Source organism: Ammospiza caudacuta, chromosome 3 (assembly GCF_027887145.1).
Source record: "Ammospiza caudacuta isolate bAmmCau1 chromosome 3, bAmmCau1.pri, whole genome shotgun sequence".
Taxonomy (NCBI): Eukaryota; Metazoa; Chordata; class Aves; order Passeriformes; family Passerellidae; genus Ammospiza; species Ammospiza caudacuta.
The window spans coordinates 72,005,392-72,030,160 of NC_080595.1; the positions used below are offsets into that span (position 1 = coordinate 72,005,392).

At 47.1% G+C, this 24,769-nt stretch overlaps 1 protein-coding gene and 1 long non-coding RNA gene across 3 annotated transcripts in view; both read left to right on the forward strand.

Moving 5' to 3' along the window:
- Positions 1–49: 49 nt before the first annotated feature.
- On the forward strand, positions 50–17,673 carry LOC131556315 (uncharacterized). The gene is made up of 4 exons (XR_009274602.1): positions 50–134; positions 6,073–6,147; positions 9,655–9,870; positions 17,397–17,673. It is a non-coding gene; the product is annotated as an uncharacterized LOC131556315 (long non-coding RNA).
- Positions 17,674–20,838: 3,165 nt separating this feature from the next.
- The window catches only part of SLC22A16 (solute carrier family 22 member 16), a 38,020-nt gene continuing 34,089 nt past the window's right edge, over positions 20,839–24,769 (forward strand). For both annotated transcript variants that reach the window (XM_058801705.1, XM_058801707.1), the window contains exon 1: positions 20,839–20,941. In XM_058801705.1, the coding sequence (XP_058657688.1) occupies positions 20,892–20,941 (50 nt within the window). In that variant the 5' untranslated portion in view covers positions 20,839–20,891. The remainder of the gene's footprint in view (positions 20,942–24,769) is intronic.

Here is a 24,769-nt window from a genome sequence, read left to right on the forward strand (position 1 = left end):
GTGGGTCAGCTGGGTGAGGAGAGAGTTGGAGTTTGTTGGTTGTGCTTTAAAGAGGGTTGGAGTTTGTTGGCTATGCTGTTAAGATGGTGGGGGTCAGTGCTGTGAGGATCTGCCCATGAGAAATCACTGAGAAGGTATGGAACTTTTGAAATAAGTTGACAACAACCAGGCATCTGGGCAGTAGATCTGTCACTGTCTCAAAACCCAAATCTAGCTTTGCTCATAGGAGTGATGGCTGTCCTGGCTTGGAGCAGCTGCTGCAGGCCCTGGGAAAACATGTATGGAAGTTGAGAGGTACGGGGTAGCACAGGCCCTGTGAGGGCTGTGCCATAGCTCCTGATGTTCTTGGAGAGGAGAGTAGCCTTTCAACCATGCTGGGAGCACACCATGCTGCAAACTGTGTGTGTGAACAGGGCAGAGGCAGCCAGGCCAGTGGGTGCTGTGCCCTGCAGTCCCCTCACACTCCAGCTGGCTCCTGGTGATGCCAATGGGAGGGCAAAAATCCAGCAGTCTGCTGTGTCCACTGAGAGATGTGGCCTCTGAGCTGCTGCATGTGCACCTGCAAATGGGGACCTGCAGTGAGAAGCACCTCAGGATGTGCCCAGGCCTTGCCCATCCCGGCTGCCAGAGCAGGAATGAGGCACGGGGAATGTGTGACAGCCTTTGGCAGCTGGTCAGAGTGTGGTGCGAGCTGGAGGAAGGAGAAGAGCCATGAGGCCCTGCTGCCTAGCCCAGCAGCCCACAGATATGGAATGGCCACAGAGCCAGCTCTGTCCCACCAGAGCCACAACTCTGATAAGCCTGGGAGAGCTGGGGCTTGCAGGCCTGCCAGTGGAGGGGTGGCTTGTCAGGAAGAGGGTGCTGTGTATTTGTTAGGGGGTTTTTGGTGGGTTTTCCCCTCTTAAGACACCCACAGTCAAATATGAAATTCACATTTCTCTACAAGACTTTAGCTAAATACTCTCTAACACATAAACCACAAAAAATTTGAACACAGTTCTGAGCCAGCTCCTTTCCTAGGACCTTTCACAGCAGGCTTGTCCCTGGTTCCTCTGGGAGCTTTCAGGGCAAAACTGTTGCATCCTGGCTTTGATTTTGCTAACAGCTTCTTGAGGCTTGAAAAAGAAATGCCTGTCCCAGCTGTTGCCATTTTCAGCTTGCTGTGCTTGGCAAGAGTCTGTGCCAGCAGAGATCCTCCCTGGTGTCATGATGGGTTTGTGAAAGTGATTTGTGTTGGCCCTTGTCCTGGGCAGTGACCAGGGTGGGCAGGTACAGGGCCCCGAGTCTGCAGTCTGTGGTGCAGTATCTGTTTGCTCCTTGGTGTAGGCATGGAGTGTTTGACAATGGGCCTCTTCTTCCTCAAATATAGAACTTGGGAAGGGGCCAGAGAGCTAGGAGTCGACCTTTCTGCTATTCAGAAAGGTACTGTACTTGTATTCTGTTGTACTACTGAGGAGTTCAGTAGCCAAAAGCAGCTGGCCAAGACTTCTGTGACTGGCTGCTGAGGATCTCTGCCAGGGGTTGCCTGCCATCTGCTGGCAAATCCCATGGGATGGACAGAGCCCAGGAGAGTGCTGCAAAGGGAAAGTTGCTGTGGTTAGATAGTATTGCTCTGGCCAGAGACAATTTTTCTGACAGGATCAAGGGCTGAGGGTTCATCACTCTGTTGCTCCAGCTGGTGAGACTGAAGACTGCATTATTGTCCAGTACAGTTCCATAACCCCATTGCTCTGGACAGGTTGCAGAGGTGTAAAACCTTCAAAAAGGAGCCCTGAAATTCCTGATTTGCCCCTGCCTGGCATTCACATACATCCTGATGCCAGCACCTTCTCTGTATGATGCCAGCTTCTGTCCAGCACCACCAGGGCCTGCGGTGACCCCCATCCCAGACTCAGCCTGTTCTCTGCAGTTTTGTAGCCCTGAGCTGTGATGGATCAGGGCTGTGGCACTCTCTTGCCAAAGCAGGCATCACCAGGACCTTTCCTTCAGGCCCACAGGAGGATGAGATGAGGGTGATGCCACAGGGGAGCATTGGATGTGGGGTCAGCAGGGCAAGACCACAAGAGAAGAAGGACCTGCCCAGGCTGGGACCAGCACCACAGCCAAGGGTGATCCCTGCAGGCAAGGAGGAGCTGCTGAAGTGCCCGGCTGGGGCAGGCAGAGCAGCGGGGTCTGTGTAGGCAAGGGGGAGCAGGCAGCTGGGCACTGCAGTGACACAATGGGGCAGATGTTGGTGAGTTCAGAGTGGCCAGCTGGGAGTTCTGTGCCTCTGAGTAGCAGTGCCTGGATCTATTCACATGCCAGAATGCTCCTGTGGTCTGGGGCGCAGGCAAAGAGGAGGTGTACATGCTCCTGGGGCAGAAAGGGCAACGCTGTGGTTTACAGCAAGTGCCTCCCCTCCCCTATCTCTGCCATGGAGATAGGCACTGTTTTGCCTGAGCCCTGCTGTTTGCACAGGGAACCTGTTTTCCAGATTACTCTACAGGTATTTTGCCTTCTTCATGTCTGAGCTGTCAGATAATGCTGGAGGCTGAGTTAGTGTGCAGAGCAGAGGCACGGTGAGGGCCCACCCAGCCTGCTGGGTCAAGCACCATTAGCACCATCGGCAGGAGCAGCAGATTGGCCCTCATGCCAAGGGCTGCTGCAGCTGATCCCTGCTCTGAGCTCCCTGCCACGTTTCCTCCTCTGCTCCCTGCCCCTTGGCTGCAGACAGTGAATCCCACGGGCAGTGAGGACACCGGGCAGCCCAGGCAGCATGTGATGGCTTCTGCAGGAGAGCACGGACCTGCCCAGGGGGGCTCTTTGTGCTGATGGCTCAGCCTGCCTTCTCTCTGCCCTTCCTTCCCCTCTGTTAATAGCTGGGCTGGAATAAACTGCTCTGTATTGCCCATCCTGGGCATGGTTCTTTTTTTTATTTCCCTACTCATTTTCTTTTTGTATCCATTAGGAGTAGATTGGGCTGAGTTTTGTGGCTGGGCAGGCTGGAGTAGTGTCAGACCCTCATTGTGAGCAGGGGCAGTTGTGTGAGACAGATTTTGGGCAGGTTTTTTCCTGAGAAATTGTGGCATTCCAGCACATCCATCTGTGCAAAACCAGGCAGTAAGTCTGCTCAGACCCTTTTGTACATTTTGAACATTCCTGAATTAAAGCTATGTGAGGGCAGTTCAGAAATGAAGCTGGGAGCAGTTCTGGTGCCAGGACACAGGCATTCTCAGGAACCACCTCTGGCTCCTGTGACTTCTTTTAGCCTTGAGAGTTACAGGAGCCAATACCTGCAATGATTTTTGCTACATCTTAGCTTTGAATTTTTTTTTTTAACCCACAAAATTTTCCCACTCTGTTTCACTCTCTTGTCTCACTCAGGTGTGCTAGCTATGCCTTTTTTGTAATAAACTTTTAAACACTTGCAAAGATGATTGAATCCCTAACCTGGGAGGGGATTACTGGTTATGTAGAAATCCTGTCTAGGAGCAGCAAGCCCCACTGCAATCACTTTGTATCAGCACCTGAAGGCAGACACATGGCCCTAAATATAAGGCAGGTATTTGTAAATGGGATGGGTATCATGATTATAAAAAGAAGCTTAATGAAATGGCAGGTGCTGTGCATGTGTGTGACTATCACTGCAAGGCTATACAAACTGTCCATCTTGCTCTCTAAGCTGCTTTCTGGCTGTGTGTCTGTATTCCCCCAGTATGGAGCTGTTGAAAGAGATCTAAATCTTCAGGGTATTGCACAACCTGAGATAAGGCTGCCAGGCTTGCTCAGTGGCAGAGGGATAATAGTGGCAGTCTCTCACAAAAAATACCTGCAGGGAGAGATCCTGGTTTCATTGGTTTGTTTGTTTTAAGCTGAGCTGTACTCAGCTGTACTTGCATTTGGTGTTGCCAAATTCTGTAGCTCCCTCTGCCATATAACTGAATGCAGGGCTTAGTTACCTTAAAATGTAGCATGAATTCCCGTGCTGCACCAACTACTGGAAAATATTCAGCTGAGGAGAAGGGAATTCAGGTGCTTTCAAGAGATACTTCCTCAGTGAGAATGGAAGGTGATGCTCAGGAGATTGGCTCCTCACATGCAGCTCTCTGAGGAAACTCAGTGCAGGGTGGGAAGGAGTAGCAGCATTTCTTGCTTCAAGCCGCAGCCTTGTACTCTGCTTTTCCCAAGGCCCCTCACCACCAAGCTGTCCTTAGTGTTTTAACCATACCCTACTAATCCAAAATAGGGGTGTTTCTGTGCTGTGCCAGCAGGGTGTCAGCCTGAGCCCTTTGGCAGCAGTGTAGGGTTCCTGAGGGCTGGGTGGGTGCTGGCACCTGGCCCAGGACAGCCAGCGCTGCCAAGAGCCAGCGCTGCCACCCGCTCCTCAAGCAGAACCCAACACCAGGGCAAAGCCAGGACAGCTGCAGTAGTCACACACCAGCACACCATCTGGGGGCTCACACAGGGGCACAAAAATGAGCTGTGCCTTAATATAACCCCTTACAGCCACCCAAACCGTGCTCTGCAGGAGGAAATCGCATCTCCCACAATCTATCCTCATGCCACTGCTGCACTCTGAAGGCCTCATCAAATCTTTAAAAGGCCTCAGACAAAATGAAACGTTTTTCTTATGGTGTCACAGTAATCCCGATTAGGGCTGTAATGCAGGAATGTGTGAGACACAAGGTTTCTTAAACGGGGGCTGTTTATGCAAGCATTTCCTTGCCATGCCTGCTGGGAATACAGCCTCGACAGGAAAACGGCATTTGCAAACAAATGAGCAGAGAGACACCAGCGAGTTCTCATCTCGGAGGGAAATTAGCATTTTAATATTCAGTGCAGGGTTTTGCTAGGCGGCCAGGGCTCCTAGGTGCTGTGTAATAATGACACCAATAATTAATAATAAATCTGATGCTGAAATGCCACGGAGTTAGGGCTGTCTGCATCCCTGGAATGTGGCAGGGGCTCAGAATGGAAGCTGTTCTTGTGGCACATAGCTTCCTGAGGATATTTTACAAATGGGGACGGGACACTCATGGCTAAAATTGAGAGATAAGAGGGGTGGCATGGAAGCAAGGAAAAACTTTAGTGCTGAGAGAAAGACAAAGGATTCATAGGCCTGGTGCTGCTTCTGATGTTGCACTGGGACAGAGCATCCTCAAGCAGTGCTGGCCCAGGCTTTTCACCCCTTGCACACTGCTGGTCCCATCTGGGCAGGGACAGTGAGGACATGGTGCCTGCGGGATGCAGAGTGGGATAAACAAGGATGGAGCTGCGGGCAGCGGAATCCCTGCAGCTCTCTCATGGGATGGGAGGATGGAACCTGACTTGGGGAGTGGGAAAAGGGGTGGACAGAGCCACCACTGATGGCAGGCTGGGAGGCAGCATGAAGGGAAGGCAGGAGCTGTTGCCTGGCAGGTGCAACCTCTCTGTGCCTCCAGGGAAGTGGATGCTGCTGGTCTGTGTCTCAGTGCCTGGTCTGGGGACTCACATTTCTCCTTCACAGCCTTGTACAGAGCTGGGAGGAGATGCTGCCAGCTCCTGGCTGGCCCAGCTCTACGACAAAATCTTGTAAAGGAGGGGTGCAGAAAATATTAAAACCTTGTGGAACCTTTACATGGAAAACATCTCCTATGAGCAGCTCCTCCTGTGGCTGACTCAGGGCCACCAGCTTAAGGTCATGAAGGTTTGAAGACTCCTGAGCACAGGCTGTTGAACCTCCACCTGTCCCAGAACTGCAGGATCCAAGCTAGCTGGGAGTGTTTATCCCACCAGATGGCTTAAAGGGGTTTTGTTCCCCAGCAAGCTGCTTGGAGGGATGCTCTGAGGGGTGGTTGCTCACAGGCAAGGTCCATCTCATAACATGGCCATGTGCCACAACCACTGTGAGGAGTTTCTGGCAGCCTCTGATGCCCTGGCAATTAATTAACCATGGGCACAGCAAGTGCCTCTTTAGCCCAAAGCTGCAATTTCACCACAGGCATTTCCCCATAACCTGCTTCTGATGTGATTTTTCTGTCAAATGTATCTGTTGATCTCACTTTTTTTTTTTTTTTTTTTAATTTTAACAATGCCTTTTACTACTCCCTCCAGAGCCATTTGCCAGCTGCTGCAGTCAGCCATTCCCCACATAGAAGAGGCTCAAACTAGGGCTTCATTTCACAGAAGGTGAGAAATGCACAGGCTGGGGCTGGTGACAGGATTGCTCCTTCCCAGGGTACCCTCAGAGTCCCAGCTGCTCTTTTCCCTCCTTCCTGGCCTGGCCAGCACAAACTCATCCTTACTGCTCTGGCCAGGAGCCTCTGGGAGCTGACTGGTCTTTGTTGTTTTATCTCCTATTTCTGTACATGTATTTTGGAGGTCTTTCTCTGAGGTCTGCCTGGGTGGCTTTTGCCTCGTTTTATGGGATTCTAAAATTATTGGCTGGTGTTTATTCTCTTCACTGGGTGAAATGCTTACAGCCTCTTGCTAAATCTGAACAGTTCCTCTTTAATTTGTGTTTCTGTCTTCTCAAACCCTAAAGGGAGAGGGAAAGATATTTTGAGTCCAAATTAGTTGTTTGAAAATTGTGCTTTGAGGGGAGAAACATGCTGCTAACTGTGCAGAAGGGAAGTTGGAAGCCAGCTGAGGAGGGGATTTTACTCAAGCCAGTTTCTTCTCAGATGCTTGTCCATTTTGCTGGGCTACATGGACTGCAAAATGGACTGATTTCATAATAACGTTATGGGCTCATATCAGCAGTTGCCAACAATGTTGTTGGGTCATACTTTGGAGTTTGGAATTGGGTGAGGAGGAAGCAGGGTAGCAAGTAAGATTACATCCATGGACTTGAGGAAAGCTGAAGTTGCTGAATGCCTTCTGTGCCTCAATTTTCACTGACAAGAGCATCCCTCAGGAATCTCTGACCCAGGAGACCAAGACAAAGGACTGTTGGAAGGAAGATTTTCCATTGGTCAAGGAGGGTTGGGTTAAAGAATACCTAGGAAAACTTGGCATACACAAGTCCATGGGCACTGATGGGATGCATGCATGACTGCTGAGAAAGCTGGTGGCCACCATAGTGAGGCCATTTGTGATCATCTCTGAAAGGCTGTGGCAATCAAGAGTGGAGCCTGAGGAGAAAGCAGATGTCATCCTGGTCTTCAAAAAGGGTGAGAACAAGTACCCAGGGGACTACAGTCCTGTCATCCTCACCTCAATCCCTGGAAAGGTGATGGAGAGTCTCATTCTGGAATCCACCTCTATCCATATGGATGATATGAAGGTCACCAGGAGTAGTCCACATGGTTCACTAAAGGTAAATCCTACTTGAACAACTTGAATGCCTTTTGTGATGTGACAACTACCTGGATGGATGAGGGCAGAGCCGTGAATATGGTCTACCTCAGCTTCAGCAAGGATTTTTTTATACTGTCTCTCACAACATCCACACAGGCAAACTCAGGAAGTGTGGCCTAGATGAGTGGACAGTGAGGAGGATCGAGAACTGGCTGAACAGCAGATCCCAGAGGGTTGTGATCAGTGGCACAGGGTCTGGTTGGAAGCCTGTCACTGGTGGTGCCCATAAGGATCAATACTAGGCCCAGTATTGCTTAACTAATCCATCCACTGCTTGGATGAAGGGGAGATGTCTCCTCAGAAGTTCACTGATGGCACAAATCTGGAGAGGCTGATACCCCAGGGTGCTGGGCGGCCCTTCAGCAGGACCTCAGCAGGCTGGAGAGATGTGCAAATTTCAACAAAGACAAATGCGGGGTCCTGGCCCTGGGGAGGAATAACCCCATGCTCCAGTACAGGCTGGGGGCTGACCTGCTGGAAAGCAGCTCTGAGGAGAAGGACTTGGGGATCCCAGCAGACAACAAGCTGCTCATGCGCCAGCAGTGTGTCTTTGTGGCCAAGAAGGCCAATGGCATCTGGGGGTACATTAGGAAAAGCATTGCCAGCAGGTTGAGGGAGGAGATCCTGCCCCTCTGCTCAGCCCTATAGAGGCCACATCTGGAGTGCTGTGTCCTCAGGACAAGAGAGGTATGGAGCTCCTGGAGTGGGTCCAGCTGAAGGTAACAAGAATGATATGGGCTCTGGAGCATCTCTGTTACAAGGAAAGGCTGAGGGAGCTGCGCCTGTTCAGCCTCGAGAAGAAATAACTGACAGAGGACCTTATCAATGTCCATCAGTATCTGCAGGAGGATGCCGAGAAGATGAAGCCAGGCTCTTCCTGATAGTGCCAAGCAACAGGACAAGAGGCAATGGACAGAAACTGATGCACTGGAAGTTCCACCTGAACATGAGCCAAACTTCTTCACAGTGCAGGTGACTGAGCACTGGAACAGGCTGCCCGGAGAGCTGGTGGAGTCTCCCTCATGATGTTCATATTCAAGAACTGCCTGGACACAATCCTGTGCCTTGTGCTCTAGGATAACCTCACTTGGGCAGGGGGATTGGACCTTTTGTAGTCCTGCCTGATCCATTCTGTGATCCTATAGAATCTTAAAGCTTCATGCAAACTACCGAACCAAGCCCAGCCTCTTTAGTTTGAGTTGCACCCTGCCCTCTCTACTGTGAGGTGTCCAGAAGTTTGGTGTCTGCTGTTGCCCTTCATTGGCCATGAGCCAGACAATTCCCAAGCTGTGGAATTCTGTGCAGCCTGGTGGCACTGATGCCACAACCTGGAACACCTATGGAGTGGGTCCAGGCTGAACAAGGATGAGCTGATGAGACTGCAAACTAATTTCTTCTGGCAATGGAGATGGGAACAGCCAAAAAATGGCTCACAGCTAAATGGGTGAGAGTGTTTTAGCAATGGTTTTGGGACAGTCAAAATGATCACCTGTGTAACCCACATAGCTTCTGAGAAAGGAAGATCAGGCCTGTAATTGGAGCAATAAAAGGGAAAGATCTGCTGCGGTCCATATTTTGTCAGTTATTCCCAGTGTGCCTGTGAGGCGTCAGGCTGGCCATGCAGCTCTGTGTTAGGCAGGGCTTTCTTATCCTGCCACCCTTTGCCTGTGCTTAGGACCGCATCCCTCACAACCACATCAGTCTTGCCCCAAAGTAAATGATATGTGAATAAATCAGGAATGACAAAAATACTGCCATTTCAATTTCAAGCAGCCTTCAGCCAGATCTGTTCTATTTTTTCTTTATGGTCATCAGTTCTTGCACAAATGTGGCTCTGAAGGCAATTTGTGAAGAGATGGAAGCATGAGAGCAGATTTTCCACAGAGGACTCTGCAGATCAGTGATTTACACTATTTTTCATCACCTGTGGGAAGAGAACTCTGTTAAATAAAGGGAGCTTTTTGAGAGAAAGTGATTACTAAACACCTCCAGGATTTTGCTTTGTAAGAGATGAGGAGGATGTTATTTGCATTTTCAGAGATAAATACATTTTCTTCATCTCACTGGTGCACAGACCATGCAGATTCGATAAAGAGCTCTGCCTTCAGCGCTCCTCTTATGTGCCCACTCAGGTGCATACAAAGGGTCACATTAGGAAACGAGTGCCATAGCTGTACTTGCCGTGTTTTCAGCTCTGTAAATCCAGCCAGGGTTCCCAAGTGAGGTTTGGGATATTAGATGGACTGTAAAGATCAGCATCTGCACAAGCAGAAGGTTGTCTGTAGCCTGACTTTTGCTTTTTTTTTTTTTTTTTTTTTTTTTAATCTCTTCTCAAAGCATCTGTGGTGCTGCCTCCCTGACTGCAGTGTACGCATGTCGGATGGAGATGAAGCATCACCATCTACTGGCGACTGGGAGCATCACGGCAGATTTTGGAAGGCAATGGTGCTTTTGCCAGGTACAGGTGTGAGATGATGCAGAGATTCCTGCTCCAAGGACAGGGAAGGTGGTCACAGCCTCCTTGGTTGTGTTAGAGCAGCTGAAGCCTGGCAGGTAATCCCTCATTTCCCCTTGCTGTGGCAGTGCCAGTATTAGTCCTGTGTGCAGGAAAGGTTGGTGCTTGTGGCACTGTTTTCCCTGGGTTTGTGTGATAAATGATGGGCTGAAGCAGTCGTGGCTTCACTGCCTGGAAATGAGAATTGAGGGTGAGCCCATGAACTAGGATGCCCCAGGAGAGAGCCAGGCCCCACAGGATATGGGCTCAAGTCCCTGCGCTGTGAAGGGCTCCAGCCAGCTGGACATCTTCCAGGCTGTCAAAGCCAGGTGTCATGAGCAGAAAAGATCTTGGTTTTGCTATGCCCTTTGCAGCAAAGTAACCCATGAACCCAGAGCAGGGGTGTGTGAAGGCAGGAAGATGCTATTTGCTGCTCTGATTCAAATGTGTTGACAGGTTGTTGAGGTCATCCAGGCATGTTGCAAGCTGTGATGACCCAGGGGACAGGGAGGAGGTGGGGGTCACCTCCTGCTGTCAGTGGGGGTGTTTCACAGCTCACAGCCTTGCTGCTGTCCTTGCCTGAATAGCGCAGGAGAGCACAGCCACGGCTTGTTTTGTGCTCCTCAGCAGAGGCACGAGGGACCACAGCCCACGCAGGTGAAGGCATGGGTGAGCACAGAGGGAACACTGCTAGGAACAGGATCTTTTCTCTTAGCCATGGAGTTCCATCCACTGCAGCCAGTGAGAGGCAGTGGTGTTCAGGCAGCGGCTCTGAGCTGCACCTGTCAGAGAGTGGAGACCATGGAGCTGACCACCAGCAGCATGCAGGGGATCACCCACCTGGGATAGCTTCCTCTGAGAGCTGCTCACAAGTCCTACCTGGTCTTTGGCCAGTGCCCACCAGCTCCTTCAGGATGTGAGGGAGATGGAGCAGAGGAGAAAGGGAGATGATGGGAGAAAACAGAGTGAAGGGGTATCAGAAGGCAGCTGGGAAACTGAGAGGAGAACACCCAAGGATTTCATGGGGGATCTCCTTCAGCAGCACCAGCTCTTCCTCTGTTTCCTCAAGATACTCGAGTGACTTGTTCACTTGCTGACAAAACCTTGCCTTTGATCCACACGGGGAGCAAAGTGTTGAGGTGGCAACCACCCTGGAAGTCACAGTACGATGTACACAGCTTTATTCCCTACATGGTCATTCATTCCCTGCTTTCTGGATGGGATTGGAAGCTGGGGCTGAGTTTTGTGTTGCTGCTGCTGCCAGCATCCAGGGTTTAGCATGGACACAGTCTCTGCTGAGACAGTGGGATAGAAACCGTCTGCGCATACCTCTGTGTCTCTTGTCAGTAAAGGTGCACAGATGTGTCTCTTCTTCCCAAGCTACTTGGACCTGTTGTGTTGAATATTCCTTAAAGGAATTCCTACTACCAGCAGCATCCAGCAGATGGATCTGCTGGACTTCTTGGATAGATACCATCATTGTCCACTAAATCTTGATTTTGCTTCTGATTGCCAGTTAAAAGCCAGTCAGAGATAAGAGGTATTAAGAGCTACCCCATAGTTGTTTTATGCTTTTTCTTGTTGAGGATATTATAAATTCTCTTTAAGCACCATCATCTCCCCTCCCCATTTGCAAAAAGCCACAGTAAAGCTGTGAGAAACACCTCCACATTTCAAGGAAACGCTGTTCAGGGTGAGCCTCTCTGTCCATCCATCACTGCTGTTTCTCTCTCTTCAATCTACCATTCTTGGCACTTGCAATGTGCCACAGCAATGCCTGTTGCTCACTCCTGTGCCTGTTGCCAATGGAGCAACTGCTGGGTCAGGAGTTTGTCAGGCTGGGAGCCTCCTCTGACACCATCACAAGGCATCTGAAAATTCTGGTCTTGTTCCACCGAGCTGCAAAACTCCAATATGTCAGATTTTCTGTGGAAGGGACTTGCAACCTTGGCAGTGGAGAAAGCAGCAAGTCTCACACACTGGAAATGGTGGGCCTGTGGGCTCCTGAGAAGTTGAAAATAGAGCAACTTGTGTTGCTGGCTGATGAGTCCTGGGCAGCCAGGGAATGGTGCTGAGCGACTGCTTAGGACAAGTGTGGGCTCCTCTGAAACTTTGCCAAAGTCATAGCCTTTCCACAAGATATTTCAACATCACTGAATTGGCAAATTCTAATGAAAAAAAAAATTCAGCTCATTTCTCTTTGCCAAGGAAGAGATCCAGCTTGCTGGAACAAGAACTTTGGTAGCACATCCAAAGCCACAAATTTTCCTTTTTTTTTTTGGTCCCCTCTATCTTCTTCATGTATGCTTTAAATTAATCATGGCTTGATGTTTCTCAAACAAATGGAAGAAAATGCAGAGCCTCACTATTTTACTTCTTTCATTTCACAACTCTTTCCCTGTTTTTTCCATCTGAATTGAAGTAGTGTTGTAGGATGGTGGACCCAATTTTTCCATCTAGCCAAGTTTATGTTAGGAGTAACTGTCCTGGGATGATTTTTGTGTGTATATTGGGGAATCTTAGAGAAGCAAATGATGCATAGTAAGCACACAAAATCACTCCTTTAGTTTCCTGAGTTGCTGAGTTTTGAGCTGTCAGAACACTGAGCAGTTTGATTTGGTATTAAAATCAAGTGCATTTCAATAATGCCCTTTGGAAAACTCAGCTGAGTTTTCCAAAGGTCATTATTGTCACATCACAGTGTATCCTCTGTGATTTGTTTTGAACAGAAACAATATTTAGTACCTTAAAATAATTGCCTTGAGAGGACTGGAAGTCCTCGAGCCTGTGCAGTCTTGGTTCGGTCCTTCTCGAGGCAGCCAAACAAATTCAAAAGGAACAGGAGCAGCATCCTGAATAATCACTGCTTTCTGCCTGAAATCTCACCCAGGCCAGCGTGACAGGGTGTAGGAGGAATACTAAACAAACTGTTAATCCCAAAGGCTTGGCAGGAATTGCTGAGCATACCTGCCTCACTGTGGTCTTACGGCATATAGCAGGCATCAGAAACCCAGTGAAGGAATAAACTGGGTCAGCTGGGACTAAAGTAACTGGAAAAAAAAAAAATTGGTGCGGTCCAGGTCATTTTCACTGTGAGATTGAAGAGCTGAGTGTATCAAAGTGAAAACAAAGCAGCTGAAATGCTTGGGTAGGATATTGGCTTCTCTAGCATGTCAGCAAAGTTCATTTGTACTTTCATATTTGTCTAAAGAACACAGGACCCTGCAAATCTGGAACAGTCACACATGCCACTTCCAGAATTGAAAAGGAAGGACAGCTTCAGCTGTATCAGGTTAAGCTAGCAGTGGTTGTTGGTAGCTCCTTTAAGTGAGGGGAGGCACAGGAAATGCAAAGGCTTTTTGGAGCAGGGTGTGTGTGCTACAGAGTGTGAAATGACATCTGTTGTGGGATTCTCTACCCAGATATAAATTGCCTTGTACAGGAAATCAGTTACAGTTAAGTGCATAATAGCCAAAATTTGCTCAAATGAATTTATAAACAATGTAATTTTTCTTGCTTCTGTTGTCAAGGAGTGGTGGTGTGCCTTCAAGGACAGACAAGACCATCTCTTGGTAGGGCTTCTCCTGGAAGGTCCTTGCTGCAGTGTTATCCATCTGTGCTGCTTGACTTTGGCATTATCTTCACCTACTTCTGTTTCCCTTGTTCTACTTTTGCATGGAAAAACCCATCTCATGTATTGCTCCATGAGAGTGGCTTTTCCATCCCTCTTAAGAAACAGTGGATGTGGCCACAGGACTTGGCACAAGGTTTCCTATGAGGCTGTGCTTCATCAAGGGGTTGTAAAATTAGAGTTTGAATTTGCTTTCTAGCCATTTGTGGATTTCACCTGGCTCAGCTTTGCAGCAATATTCAAACCTTTAAGTGTTTATGTAGCCAACATCAGCCTGAGATTGGGTTTTCTGAGTGAGGGATGCTTGCATGTGTCTTTGGAAAATCAGCATCCTTTTTCTTTGACTCTTCATAGCCTAAATGCAAGCAGCCCAATGAATGCAAATTCACCCATGGCATTTCATGTCCCTAAATGGTATGCAGAATAATTGTGCTTCTATAACTGTGTGTGGCAATAGTTTTTTAATCTGTTGACAAAGTTGTCTAAAATTTTTGACTTCAAAGTAGAATTTTTGGTGAGAGTATCTGACAACATCTGGCTGCATATCCACACATAGCCTTCATCTGATTTTTGTGACACACACAAAATGTGTCTCTTGTTTTTGGTACTTTTCCTGCTCTAAGGAAGCACTTTTTCTCAAAAATTTCAGTTACTCTTCATTACTCTTTACCATATGTTAAAGTCATATTGCATTAGAAAACAAGTAGCTCCTGTTGACACATGGTCTGCTTTAGTAGCCAGGGTGTTATTTTGCAGTGAACAGTACACACAGGATGCATTCCAGATCCCTGAGGTGCTTGTTCTTGGCGTCCTCCCTGCTCTGAAATCTCTGCTGCCACTTCCTCCTTGCTGAGCCCACCAGCAGGCAGGATCTGGGAGTCCAAATGCAGGGGTTTAAGATACTGCTGGCACTCAGCTCCAGCCCATGTTCCTGCCAACAGAGAGAGGGCCAAATAATATGAAATCTGAACTTCATCCAGGCTCTTTCACAGACCATATATTTGCTGAGGGCACAGAGCAGACACCTGGTACTGGTATCATCCTCAGTCACTTCTCCTAACTCTGTCAGTTCTGTGTCCTTGGTTGATCATGCTAAAGAGCTTAAGCTAACACGGTGTGCTGCTGTTTTTTCTGCACTGTTAAGGAGCCACAATGCTTTTCCTTGAGGTCCCAAAGAAAGTCCAGTTTTCAAAAAGAGCTCCAAGCATTGGCATGGCAGCAGTGAAAGGAATTCAGTAATTGCCAGCGTGGTTTTACTAAGCAGCTGCTACAAAAATTTCACCTCATCAGTTTTCTCACTGAATATATTTGTAAGTAGTTAGAAGGCGCTTCTTGCATGTCTGATCATTTGCATAATGAAAGATACAGACTTTCAACTTGGTTTATTATATAACTCATTTGATAAATATTTATGTATATGAGACTATCTCTATATAGCAAACAGATGTCCATCCATGGAAGAGAAAAACATCTAATTTGATGATGTTTAGAAAATTTCAAGGAGTGGAGAGTCCATCAGTTCCTTTGGTTGATGGTTTCAGTAATTATTTACAATACCTGCTATGGCCATGGACCTTGTTTTCTTGCTTAATGAATCTGGCTTAAACCTTCAGCTTCTAGTTTATATTAGCTCTGCTTCTGCTAGTGTTTAGAGCCATTTGGTTATTGTATTTTTTCCTTATTTGGGTTCTAATGCAGCATAAATTCTAGTCACTTCTTTGTTTTCCTTCTAACAAGATTACAAAATTGAACTGTGAGTTCCCTTCACCCTCTTTGAAGCATTTTCTTATCTATATATTTTGGTAGGAAAGGTGCTAAAGATCCAAATACAACCACTATAAAATGCAGAGTATTCTAAAGGATACATATTCTAAAGAGGCTTCTCTGTTCCCCAACTAAATACAGACTGGCAAAGAATAATTTGGTGGCCCTGCTAACACTGCTGTAGCAGCCAGTGCTGCTGTTTTAGGAGGTCTCTAGGGAGCTCACAAGGCCACATTGTCACTTTATGGTCACATCAGTGTCCAGGAAGTTGTGGTGAAAACCTTAGAGCAGACAGAACTGGGAGAATGTTTGCCACTGAGCCTGTGTGTGCTGGTGTGCTCTCTGGGGCTGTGCGGGATCACTGGTAACACAGGAATAATGATGGAATCATAGAATGGTTTGGGTTGGAAGGAAGCTTAAAGACCATCCAGTTCCAATCCCCCTGCCCTGGACAGCACTTCCACTAGACCCTCCACTGTCCCAGGCTGCTCAGAGCCCCATCCAACCTGGCCTTGAACACTGCCAGGGATGATGGGACATCCACAGCTTCTCTGGGCAACCTGCTCCAGTGCCTCACCACCCTCACAGGAAAGGATTTCTTCCTAATTCCCAATCCAGATCTGCCCTCTTTCCTAATAATTCAGTAAAAATCAAAGGTGGGATATTGAGTGTGCTGTGTTTTGTTTAATTACAGCACCCTCTTCAGAATTTCTCTTTAAACTTTTGCTAAAATTTATTTTTATGATACCTATTTGATTTCTCTGTCTTTTATATGACATTCCTGAAGAGCTCTGTTGTGAAGTTATCATGGAGTTTAGCTTCTACTTTCCCTAAAAGCCAAACTCCATGTGTATATCCTGTAGATGTAGTCCAAAACTGAAACAATATTCAGATAAATTTTCATTGTCATCTTCCTTACAGACTAACAGGCTTCTGTTACCCCAGAGACTTGAGATGGAGTAAAGACCTGTAAAGATTTCATTGCTTTTCTGAACATTCAACTTGCTTTTCTGAATTTCTGTATGATTTTAAGATTATTCAAGGGAGGTGTTTATTCATATTGAACCAGTAAAGAAAGTTTCCATGATGAAACACTCTGTTCATATCCATTCAACATCTGCATGGCTGCAGTAACTAAATACAAAAGCACACTCTGGAGGGAGAGCTTTTGAAAATGTGAAGCTGAAGTGGCGCACACCGAAGGACCACAGTTGGATGTATCCTTGTGGGTGTCCACAGTACAGCTGGGAGACACTCTCTGGGCTTTCAAAATCCTGTCTGGGCCTTTATTGCACTGAATGCAAATCCTGAGTGAGTTCTCCAGGGGAGCCTCTCATGATTATTCCAGAGTTCTGTCCAGGACACAGTGGAAGAAAAAATATAGCCAAAGTTATAGTGAATGCCTTTGGGCTGCTGCCACTGCTTCGTGCCTGCCTGGCCTGCTCTGAGCAGCAGCAGGGAGGAAAACAAGGTATATTGAGCATATTTGCAGCAGCTGCCAACAAACCACTCTCCCATCAACCTTGCTACAGCTCTGGTTCTTCCAGACTGATGAGACAGTGCTTGGACTCCTGAGAAATCAGGGAGTTGCCAATTTCCCTCCTTGTAGCTCAGAAGAATCTCAAAAGTTTTTACTCAACTGGGTACCTGTGCTAATCTGCTTTATCAGCCTGCTTGCTACACTGCTAACCATGTTTGTAAGTCTGTTAAATGTAAAATGATGAACAAGCTACTGCAGTGTCATTGCAAGACTTCCAAACTGCCAAAGTAAATGGCTTATAGCGCCTTAGTTTACTTTCTAGCAGATAAAAATAACTTCTGCACCACTGCCTAACCTTTTGTAAAGACAAAATTTCTGCAAGTAGTTTTCAACACCAGAATTCAATGGCTGACACACATTTATGCAAGTAAAGCTTGTTTTGGGCTTACTCTCTAGAAGCTGTGTTTTCATTGATAAATACATTTGCCATGGGTCCTGAAGGTTTTTTCCTGCAAGGGAACAGAAATTTCTAACTTCAAAACAGGAAGTGAGAGGTTGCATTCAAGATGTGTTGTGGTTGATTTCAGTAAGGGGTTTTTTCACCAGTGTGATAAAAGCAGATGTCAAAAGAGCGCTCATGGATGAGTCTGCCTGAAAGCCTGGGGAGAGTAGGCAGTGGGTAGATCAACTGTGTTTCTTGTTTCTTGCAGTTCCTGCACTGCTCCTCATCTCTGGTCTACAAACCTTGCCATTGGAAGTGGGGAAACAGATGGGTCAGGATTGGCTTTGTTTAAGATGTCATTATCTGTGTCCATGGAACTGTGTTGGCAATACCACCAGTTATCTGCCATCCCCACCACTTTGGTGTTTTGGGTCAGCTGCAATGGGAAACTCTGTGTACACACATGGGTGTATCAGAACCACGTCACAGGCACGTCCCTCTAACACCTCTCATGTATTGGTGACACTCTTACTTGACTTAAAAAAGGGGAGACCATGAACAGCCCTCACCAGTAGGTGCTGGATTTTTCCTAGTGGGAATGTCAGACTGAAGGAGATTATTTTGTAAGCTGTCTCATCTCCTGTTACACATTGTAAAGTTCACTCCTTCCTCAAGGACTGTGCAGTATCAGATGTCTCTGTTGAACAACAGCCTGCTTATGAGTGCCAGAAATGAGGTTGACACAAATTTTCTTGTCATGAGCCATTGCACATTCCCCTTGCAGGATTAAAACCCCAACATTTTAAACTTCTGGAATACCCTGAAGAGTGTTTGTCTGTTGTGAACACCCTTGGTGCTCCCACCTGAAGACATTATAGGAAAGAGATCACAGCCTTGCTTCTGTTTCTTCCATAAAAATCCCTAATAAAATCCCTAAAATTCTTCAGTAAGTAGAGTTTAGATGTGGATGGCCTCACCTTGACACATTTTAATTACAGAACTCTATCATGCCTTCTTTGATGCATTTTCTGTTGCACAAGAGTTTATCGTGGAGCACAATCCTTTGGGAAGAGAGCTGTGTATTGTGTGAGAACAGTGCTATGACTGTCTCCAGGTGCCTGGTGAAAAACCTCCCAGTCAGGAATGATGGGGACTACATGCACAGTTACTGCTTCATGTAGGATTGGCATAGCAGGATAGGAGAAAAGGCAAGCTCAAACCACGTTATGCATCTTCACAGGCTTGAATGAAACAAGGCAAATCTCTGAGCACCACAAGTTTAAGAGAGCAGACATTAAAGATATTACATTAATAACTCTTAGAAATGCAGGCATGTGGGAGTTTGATATTAAATTTTACAGGAGTACATGCAAATTTCCTTTACTCTGTATGGGCAGTAAAGTAATGATATTATCAAAGAGACAAGCATAGAAATGTGTACAAGAATGCCTACAAGTGGTTGCAAAGAGAAAAAAACTATTTATGGATTTTTTTGGGCTTAAAAATGGTGCTGAAAGGGATTAGGTTTTCTCTCGTGCTCGACTTTTACATTAGATATTCCCTACCCACCATAAAGCTACTGAAAACTTGATTAATTTACTTGTAGGAAGCAGGACACTAAAACCAGGCACATGACCAGCAATGCAATATTTAATCAGAATGTTTACTATTCATTGGTGTTTGTTTATGCAAATAATTATTTGGCTAGTGTGGCTCTTTGAAGAAAGAAACTCCTTGTTAAAGTACCTGTGCTGCATTCAAGCACATACTATTTTAAACCTGAAAAACATTCTGCAGGAAAAAAACCCCCAAAAAAACCAAAACCAAAAAAACCCCCAAAAACTCCCAAAACCCCAGGATGATTAAATTTAATGCTGGTATTTTTAAGGTAAAACTGAAGCAATTCAAAAATTCATACTGAAAGAAAACAGATCTATCCTTGGGCTTTCTAGCTTACATATCCTAAGAAAGGAACTGCAACAAAGTCCAGACTCAGTGTTAAAAACGTCCTTTGCAGATGCACAGAGACACATGGGGAGCTTTGTCAGAAGCAGCAAAGCCTTCAGAGCTGGTGGATGAGTGAGTGGTCTCACAACTCCCCAGCTGTAAGGATCAATCCTCTGCTGAACTCATTATTCAGGTTCCTGGTTGTGTAACATGCTATTTGCTCATTTTGCTGGTGTGGTCAGGAGTCACTCAGAGCCAAAGAGCCTGACAAACATCTGCTCTTTCCAGGTCTATTGGAACAGATTGTCACCCTGAAGCCCCAACATCTGCTCTGTGCAGAGGAACAGTTGTGGTGCTTGCTTGGTGCCAGAGCCTCTTAAAGGCACATTTCCCTGCAAAGCAGAAGAGCCTCGGTGTGACAGCACAAGGTTTTGGAGACAGAAGTCTGACTTTCTGGGATTTAACAGGGATTTACCTCTCAGCTTTTCCTGTGCTTCCTAATAAATGAAGTACACAAGTAATAAGGTTGAATTTACTTGGGTTTTTTGCCCATTTGTTTTGATTTGGTTTCGATCTTCTGTGTTTTTTCAATAGAGCAGCCCAGAAAGAGATAGTGCAATCTGCTGGAAAATGTGTCTTTCATCACAGAGTCATAAAACAACTTAGGTTGGAAGGGGACTTTGGAGGGCATCTGGTCCACTGCCTTTCTCTGAGCAGGGAAATCTTGCAACTTCTATCTCAGCAGGGAAATGAAGTTCTCTAGGGAAGAAAAGCCTTAAATATGAGAGCTGCACCTGCAACAATTTTAGGATTTTTTCCCCTGTATTTTGCCTAATTATCAGAGCCCAGAGTGACTGCACTGCTAAAGTGTATCTGTTCCAACAAAACCCTCTGCTAAGCTAATTACAAAGGTCTTCTGTTGCAACTCACTTTGCTAATCCTTAAACAAATCCAAAGTGATTATCTTGGCCTGCTATGGGCAAGGCAGAAAACGAAGTCCAAATGTGATTGAGGCTTCATTACAAATTTGAGAACTAATGACAGTCAAGTAGATATGGGATATGTTTTATATTTTGCTTTTATTAAATGATAATTCTATTTTACATTGATTTAACGCTTTGGGAGCAGGGGAGGAAGGTGATGTATCCAAATAGCGGTGCAGACTGTAAGGCTGCTAAAAATAATTCAGATGTTGCTCTGTGAAATAAAAATAGTTTTACCCTCCTTTAATTCAAAACGTCCACGTGAAATACACTACAGCCTAAATATATTGGATTATTAGATTGTAACAGGAGGATGTAAGCCCATCACTGCCTCTTTTAATTTCGTTTTGCATTAAATACAAGAGCGGGCTGAGGCGCTCGGTCAGTGCGGGAGGCTGAACCGGGAGCCCGGGATCCAAAGCTATGGGGGCTGTGACTGGAGAGGAGCCAGCCCGGGGCGCGCAGGGCCGCCGAGGCAGCTCCCGCTGCCGGCTCCGGGTCCCGGTCCTGCTCCCGGCTCCGGCTCCCGCTGCCCGGTCCGGCTCCCGGATCCCGCTCCCGGCTCCCGCTGCCCGGTCCTGTTCCCGGCTCCCGCTGCCGGCTCCGGGTCCCGCTGCCCGGTCCTGCTCCCGGCTCCCGCCGCCGGCCCCGGCTCCCGGTTCCCGCGGGGAGCGGGGGGCGCTGCGCGCGCCCGTTATTCCCGCCCATCATTCCCGCCCATTCTCCTGGCGGCGGGCGGGGCTCGGCGGCGGGCGGGACGGGACGGGACAGTGCCTGTTCCCCGCACGGCCGGGACAGCGGCGCCGAGGCTCCCGGCTCGCAGCCGCCCCGCCATGGCTCTCAGCTCCGAGCGGCTCTTCGACTCGCTGGGACACTTCGGCAGGTACGGGGGTGCCCCTGGCTGTCACAGCCGCATATCCCGTGCGGGGAGTGATGCTGCCCGCGCTGGGCGGGTGTCACAGCTGCCCGAGGGACAGACAGCACCGCGTGTCCGTCCGTGCGCTCCCGGCATCGCGCAGCCTGCGGGGCGCTCGCTCGGACACAGCGACACACGCGCGGGGACTGTCACAGCGCGCAGAGAGTGACACACGGCACCGCGCTGTGTGAACTGACGCGGACCTGGCAGGCGCTGCTGCTTGTGTCTGCAGCACTCGGCACCCCTCCGTGCGCTTTTCCATCCACGCAGCGCTCCAGCGTGTGCTCGCTCGCATCCATCCCCGCGTGTGCCGCGCTCGCACAGCCGCGATCCCGCACATGCCACATGGCCTCGCTGGGCTGCTGGCACCACGTGCGTGCGGCCGCCCCGTCAGGGCCATGCACTCTTAGACGCCTGAAACTCACACATTTCTTGCGCGTGTGAGCACACACAGACACAGACAGACACACACACGCGCAGCCCCAGGGTGTGGAACAGCCTGTGCACTTCAGGGGTGACAGAAGGGCACAAGCAGTATGCAGGGGAGTGCTGCGTGACACTCAGGCTGTGTCTGCTTAGAGGCACAGGGCTGTTGAGTGCAGGAGGTGATGTGTTTTTCATTGAGGCTGGGTTTGTTGTCTGTGTTACAGGCATATGGAGTACGTGCATATATCCTTATCAGCAAGGGTTTACCTGTGTGGTGAATGATGTGTGCCCGGTGGCGAGCTTCCTTTGATGTGCATTGTGGCTCTGGGGTGTGTCTGTGTGTACAGAGGCCTGGGTTTGTTGGATGGATACCCAGACATGGCATGTGTGTGTCTGTTTATGCTTCTGTAGCTCTGGATGCGAGGCTGGCATCTGAGACTGCTTATAGTGGGTAATGGAGAAGAAATGTTAGGCAAGGAAATTGAGTTTTAGAGGATACGAATATTAAGGCTAATGGGTGCACATCCTCACAGTGAGCTCTCTCCTGCACGTCCGTGCTGAGCTGATCATCATGGGGTTTGCAGGCACACGCTCCTCGGAGCAGATGGCTGGAATAGACCCACGTGTCACAATCTGGCTGTGAGTTCAGGCTGCAGAAGGGCAGTGTTGTGCTCTCTAACTCAGTGACCAGTGAGCCAGCCTAACCCACACTGCTGGTCTCTCAGGGGCAGGCAGGAGCAGCGTTTTGGAAAAGCCTGGGAGCTCCTTGTAATGGTTGAAGTGCCTGAACTGCAGCAGGAGAGGCTCCTAATATCATGTGCAAGCAGTAATGGTGGGTATCAATAGCCTCTTCAGATAGTTAGGATGGAAAGACATTTTCTTGTTAAAGTGGCACCTGTGCTTAAATTAGATATTTGACTAGGTTGTGACTTACAGGCATGTGTATCAGAACAAATCTCATTTGTTATCAATGGTGGGTCAGCAACAAAAATGCCTTGTTCTGTGTGAACTAGGAGAGAAATCCTAGCAATCAGTTGATTTTGCTGCTGCTGTTGTTTCTCTATTTTGTGCTCTTTGTAGAAAGCAAGCACTTGATGCTGAATGCTGAAATAACACAAAAGTAGTTATTTTTAATTATTGGAGTAGTTTTCCTACTTGAGAACATTATCAATACTTTCGATAAAGTTTTCAAGACTACTCCTTGCAATTAAAAGGAGACAAATTCTACAGCAATAACCTAGGGACCAGATTATTTGAGATGCAGTTCGTAAAGAGCTGCTTTAAGTTTAGGAGCTTTGAGATGAGATGCAGGCTGCCAAGATTTGCATAGTCCTGTTAGACTTATGGCTGTTTGAGATCTCAAAGGCCACACTAGTGGTATAGTATAACAGTAGGTATAATAGCAGCTTATGGTGGGTGGAGCTATTTAAAAATATTGTAAAAACTTTTTAAAATCCCTTGATAGTGCTAGATAAATGATCCTATTTCATATGAAAAAGTTGTTCATAACTGTAACCATAGAGTTAGTTCTTCTCAGTTTGCAGCATCCTGGCACTAAGAGATAATCAGTGGTTCATTTATTCAGGTCAAGCATTTCCCATAAGGCCCATATAACCTATGCACTATATATAGATTCTGTAGATTTGACACAGTCAGATTCTGGGCAATCCAAGCATGACTGTTAGTATCTTGAGACTGTTTTGATTTTCTTAAAATCTGACAGATGCAGTAGAGAATGAGCAGCTGTTCATACATATATAAATACAGAGATAATATGCATGCATTTTATATACATGTAATATATAATATACAGCTATATAAAAGTTATTAATATACACATAATATATAAGTTATTAATATAAATATTATATATATACCTTTCCCATTGATTAAGATTGTAAATTTTACAGAATTAATATTCACATGGATGCTGACAATATTTTGCTTTCTGTTTGGGCTCAGTTTCACAAGCCTCAGTGATGCCATTGTTCTTAATAGGGTCTTGAGACATGCATGAATAACCATAAAAATGTAATGTAGTCTGTGCCATTAAATGAAGACTTTATGTCGCTGTTTGAATTTGGGCATGAGCAGCATCTGTGGCCTATAAATTCAAGAAGATTGTTTCAAACATTGTTCTTGAGTCTGTGGAGCATGAGATCACTGGTCACTGTTGCAGAGATTGGGTGACAGACAAATAGTGCTTGCCTGACTCAGATGGCCTCATCACTGAAGGGCTGCCAAGCCTTAAAGGGTTGCCACTAAAGGGCTGCCAAGCCTCCCAATGCACCTGCAGTGAACTGCACCCTTCTCCCGTGCAGCAGATCCTGCCAGACTGCACTATGGGCTCTCCCTCTCAGCCCCTCTCTGCCCACCCACTCCAGGCCCAAACTCCTCCCAGGGCCCGTCAGGTGCAGTCAGACACCGGCTGTCCCTAAGGGGAGACACAACCAGTGGGCATCAGGTTGGTAGCACGGTGGGTGAGTGAGCCTTAGGAGGTGGCTCACACTGCCTGCATGGCTGATTCTCAGGTAAACTAAAGGGCTTTTAATAACTTCAGTGACTGTAATCTAGCAGCAGGGCACAAAACATACATGTGTGGCTGCTGGTGAGAAACAGGCTGTGTGTTCTGCTGCTCTCATGTGCGCCATGGCAGTGTGCTGAGTGGAGACATGATCTAATCAGGAATGACTGTCTAGAGGGAGCTCTGGGGAGGTGCCCCTTCTGGGAAGTGTGGATGAGTGTGAGGATTTGATTTCCCAGCTGGAACGTCTGGTAGCTCTGAGATGCAGCTCACACAGTATGCAGCGTTTTCCTTGTGATTAACAGTTTTCAAATCTTGGCTTATACTTTAGCAAAAAGCAGGTGGTGAAAATTGTCAGGGAGAGAGAGGAAGATTGGGTGTCACTGACACTATTTCCAGAGTTTGTAATGAAGTATTTTCAGAATCTTCTAAAAGATTGCCTTTTCTTCTGTAATATTCTGTCTTTTACAAAGTTGAGTACATTACCTGGATTTTCAAATGTTGGTTTTATAAAGAATACATATTACTAGCAGCTAGACTATCTAATAAATTAAAAATTACTGCAATTTATCTCTACTAGATATTTATGTATTTATTCAGGTTTTGACATCTTAGCACTGTTGTCTCCTATGAACTTTTTGCCTGGTCAGTGGAGTTGCTACTGTTCGGACTGTAGAAGCAAGCAAACAATGGCTGTTGTGAGGAGGAGGGAAGCAGGACAGGCTGCTTGTTTGGATAGAACAGTCACCTGTTCCAGCCAAACATGGGATTTAGTAGACATTAATACACTTACAAACAGTTTTGACATCTCTTTATTACCCTGGAACTTTTCTAGTGTTTATAAG